Source organism: Alexandromys fortis, unplaced genomic scaffold (assembly GCF_014885135.2).
Source record: "Alexandromys fortis isolate MF-2015 unplaced genomic scaffold, M_Fortis_MF-2015_v1.1 scaffold_707, whole genome shotgun sequence".
Taxonomy (NCBI): Eukaryota; Metazoa; Chordata; class Mammalia; order Rodentia; family Cricetidae; genus Alexandromys; species Alexandromys fortis.
This window is the reverse complement of record NW_026068605.1, coordinates 17,811-22,420: the sequence shown is the minus strand read 5'-3', so window position 1 is coordinate 22,420 and position 4,610 is coordinate 17,811. Positions and strand designations below refer to the sequence as shown.

Here is a 4,610-nt window from a genome sequence, read left to right as displayed (position 1 = left end):
CAGCTTTGTTTGTCATAGCCAGAACCTGGAAACAACCTAAATGCCCCTCGACCAAAGAATGGATAAGGAAAATGTGGTACATTTACACAATGGAGTACTACACAGCAGAAAAAACCTAGACACAGAAAGACAACTATCACATGTACTCATTCATAGGTGGGTTTTAAACATAAAACATAGAAAACAAGCCTACAAACCATAATCCTATAGAACTTAGACAACAATGCAGACACTAAGAGAGACTTACATAGATCTAATCTACATGGAAAGTAGAAATTGTAAAAGACAAGATCTCCTGAGTAAATTGGGAGTATGGGGACCCTGGGAAAGGGTTGAAGAGGGGAGGAAAGAGGGAGGAAGAAGAGCAAAGAAAACTCAGTAAACATCAATAAAAAAAGGAAAAAAAATTAGAATTATGATCAAGTCCTGACTGGAGTATCCTGTGAGGCTTGATCATCTCAGGCAGCATCTTGAATCTGTTCTGCATGTAGAACTCAAACATCTGGGCCATGTGTTCCTACTGGAGATTTCTCAGATGGTCTTCCTTGATCAAACCTGATTTTTTTTTATTAACTGAGAATAATTTCATACCCTCTCATTTTCTGTGAAAACAAAAGCAAAGCCTCTTCTCCAAAGTAACATATCTTTTGACTTCAATTTTGAAGTCAAGGTATATTCAAAATAACTATCTTGGATTAGTTCAGCATCATTTATAAACAAATATCTTTTAGCAGGTGTTGCTCCTTCCTCAGCATTCAAACAATTCAAAGAAAACATAATAACATACAAAATCCAAACTCTCTGTGTATTTTTCATTTTTATGTTGCTTTATTTTAACGTCTATTTCTTTTATTTTTAATTTTTGGCTTTTGGAGATGGTTTCTCTGTGTATGTTTGGCTATGAAATTGGCTGAAATTCACTCATGCAGTCAGCTTTCATAAACACCATTTAGTGGCAGGGCCTCTTAAAAGAGCTGCAAGGTTTTACAACTAAAGCTGCATCAGGAAGCCTCTCTTAAATGAGATGCATTTGCCTCTAGGAAACAGAGCCCACCTGAGAAAATGCTTCTATCCACAAGCTGTTCTTAACTCTATTCATTTTTGTCTAGAATTACTTCCCAAGCTCTCTCAGGCTTTATGTGGATGCAGTTGTCCACGTGGGTACCATTTGTTGACCTAGTTTTCTGTCTTCCTGGTCCCCACAACATACAGGGTTCAAGGCCAGAGTGGGCAATGTGAACCCTAGGGAGAATAAGCTAACAAACATGTCTATGTACAGTCTTCTATCTGGAATGGGAAATGGAGACAGTGAGATGACTCATCCATAAGATATTTGCACCAAATCTATGAGCTAAGATCTATCCTGGATTCCATAAAGAAGAAAGGGGAATTAACACTCAAAAGTCATCTTTCTACCTTCTGGGGAGACCATGACATGTGGGTATACACACACACACACACACACACACACACACTACAGAAATGTAAAATAAATTAAAATTTTAATTGTGAAATGGAGTATGCTCTATGTGTGGTTCCACACCACCTGCCAACTATCAATCTATTCCAGTAGTAACCTGCCTGAGTCTGGAGCATCAATGGAGGCCAAGGATGGCTATGGATGTGGCCTAAGACAAGATTAGAAATTTAAGTCAACATGAAGTTTGGTTTACAATTTTATTTTTAAGTTGAAGGCAGAGTTGTTGAGGGTGACAACATTGTTTTGAATTATCAAAAGGTTACAACCCTGACTGGAGTCTGTCCTGTCAACAAACTGGGACAGGCCTGGCTGATTCTGCATGTAGCCTCTAGTTCTGACTTCAGGAAAGGGCAAGAGCCAGGTGCTCAAGTTCAGAGTCATAGGAACTGCAGGCAGTGAAGTAGAGAAAGGAGCAGGCAGGGTGCTGAGCAGCATCTTGGACTTGCGTCACAAGCAAGATATTTTTCAATGGGCTGTTAGTGAAGTTTGGCCACTTCCAATTGTGTCCGTTTATGAAGTTCAGCAATGAAAAGCCTTGTGGTTAATATTTGGAGATTCCTCTTTCTTCTTTACTCACAGAAAGAAGTATGTGTAGTTTGTTAGGGTGTGTGGGGTGTGTATTGTGTGTAGTGTGTGTATTGTGTGTAGGGTGTGTGCGGTGTGTAGGGAGTGTGACATGTGTGGGATTTGTGGGGTGTGTAGTATATGTACATTGTGTGGGGTGTGTAGGGTGTGCAGTGTGTGTAGGGCATGTAGTGTATGTAGGGTATATACGGTATATACGTTTTGTGGGGGGTGTAGCATGTGTACTGTGTGGGGGGTGTGTAGTGTGTATAGGGTGTGTAGGGTGTATAGGGTGTGTGGGGTGTGTAGTGTGTGTAGGATGTGTAGGGTGTGTTGGGTATGTGGGGTATGTAGTGTGTGTGTAGGGTGTGTGGAGTGTGTAGTGTGTGTAGGGTGTGTAGGGTGTGTTGGGTATGTGGGGTGTGTAGTGTGCATAGAGTGTGTGGGGGTATGTAGAATGTGGGGGGTGTGGGGAGTGTGTAATGTGCTTGAGCAGGGCCAAGCTTCATTCCTGCCAATTGCATCTCATTCGATCATGAGAGATGGGTGGGGAAGAGACTGAGGGACCCTTAGGAGTGCAGCCCTAGGGGCTCAAGGATGATAGAGCTGCGGGCATTTAGGAGCCCAAAAAGGGGGAAGACCTGTCTGTCAAATGAAGCTTGGAAGGTGTAGATGTGTTTGTTAGTGATGGCATCATAGAAGACGATATCTCCACGATCATAATCCACATAGACGCCCACTTTCCTAAGACAGATTGAGAGATTCTCCTGGATACTGCAGTTGGTGATTGGCTGACATCCAGAGGACGAGATCCGCAATGCCCACAAGCAGCATGGCTCAGAGTTCTGAATCTGGGACCCCCGAGGCAAGTCGGCAACCACGCCCACTATACCAACTTTTTCAGGGTGTCCCTGTATTTTCACCTGCCACACCCCACGACCAGAGGAGAGGCCTGGGGAGCCCCTCACACAGTGAAAAGGATAGAATTGTCGAGGTTTTGCCTGCGTATTCGATGTGCCGTCGATGACATACAAGCTTGCTTTCTTTAGATCCTGAGAAAAGGTGAGGTTTGGGTCAGCTGAAGTGGAGTCCAGGGTCATAGGTTCTGTGGGAAGATAAAGAAGAGTGAAGAGGGATGGTTTCAGGCCAAGTCCTCCAGCACCCTGCTTTTGAGCTTCTCATGATGTAGCTAGAGGGAGAATTTCCCCTTCAAATTCAGAATCCATGTCCTCAGAGAAGACTTCTGCCTGTTTATTTCTGGTTTTCTGAGAAGGGGGTCTCATACAACCCAAGTAGGGCTGAAATTTTTTGTCTAGCTAAGGATGATCTTGAACTTCTCATCTTTCAAACTGCACCTCCCTAGTGCTGGAATTATAGATGTGGGATACCTTGCCCATGCTCCCTACACCCCTCTCTCCTGTATCTCTCCCTACTCTCTATCCCAGACCTCAAACTTAACCCCTGATTTTATGAGGTTCTGTTCTGTGGGTGCAGAGGGAAGCTCCCCCCCCCCAGTCCACGTGGTAGTAGATTCATTTCAGGAAGAGGTCTTGAACCAAGGTTATAACACCCTGGACAATTTAGATCTTCTAACAATGAAGATATGTCTTCTCATTTCCACATTTCCTGGTTCTTATATGGCAAACAATCGGGGCTGCTATGAGAGGTCAAGATTCTGCCTGATTTTTAAAGCTGGGGTCACCACTAGCCTGACTTTCTAAAATGGAGTTCCTGGGTCCAGGAGGGGACTCAGCTGATAAGTCATGTGCCCCCAAGCCTGAAACCTGATTTCAGTCCAGAAACCTACATGGTGGGAGACTGACTTCCCCACTCATGTTTTGACTCCCACACATAGGCACGTATGTGTATGCAGGAGTACACATGATAGAATGGAATAGAATGGGATCCCTTGATCTACCCCCACCCTCGTATTATGGCTCAGACATTGAATGGCAATTTATCAAAGCTACAGAGTCTTTGTCTTATTTAAAGGCTAGAGCATCAGTGGTTCTGGCTCTGCTAAGGTTTAGAAAGTGGGAATATTTTTGCCCCTCATTTGCTGCAATGCTAGTTCTCCTCTGCTGTGTGTGGGGTTGGGGAGATGGCGGGTGTGCAAGTGAGCATTCGAACAACTGGTCAGGGTCACTGGGGTAGGCTAGGGGCATGAACCAAGCAGATCTTACCCATTTCTGATCCCCAGACTTGGGTAAGTTGAATTACTGGGTGCAGGGGGATAGGGACAATGAACAAAGAGGAAGACATTGGTAGGAACTTCTATGGTCTTCCAGGGGCATCAGGGTCAAAGCAATTGGGGAAGAGCAGCACTGGGTGAGAATGACCACCATGTGGGCTCGTCTTCTGTTTTGTTGGAGGTGCTCATTGCCAGGCACGGTGGTGCATACACCTCTAATTCCAGCACTTGGGAAGCTGAGACAGGAGAACTACCATGAGTTCAAAGATAGTCTGGGCTACATGAGACTCTGTCTCAAAAGCAAGCAAGCAAAACGCAAAAAAAAAAAAAAAAAAAAAAAAAAAAAAAAAAAAAAAAAAAAAAAAAAAAAAAAAA

The 4,610-nt window shown here is 43.8% G+C and overlaps 1 protein-coding gene across 1 annotated transcript in view; it reads right to left on the bottom strand.

The window, feature by feature from the left end:
- Positions 1 to 2,613: 2,613 nt before the first annotated feature.
- Positions 2,614 to 4,610, bottom strand: part of LOC126495903 (E3 ubiquitin-protein ligase TRIM31-like) — a gene marked incomplete at its 5' end in the record, with an annotated part of 8,734 nt that continues 6,737 nt past the window's right edge. Inside the window, one exon of the mRNA XM_050133476.1 lies at positions 2,614 to 3,149. Coding sequence (XP_049989433.1) covers positions 2,614 to 3,149 — 536 coding nt within the window. The remainder of the gene's footprint in view (positions 3,150 to 4,610) is intronic.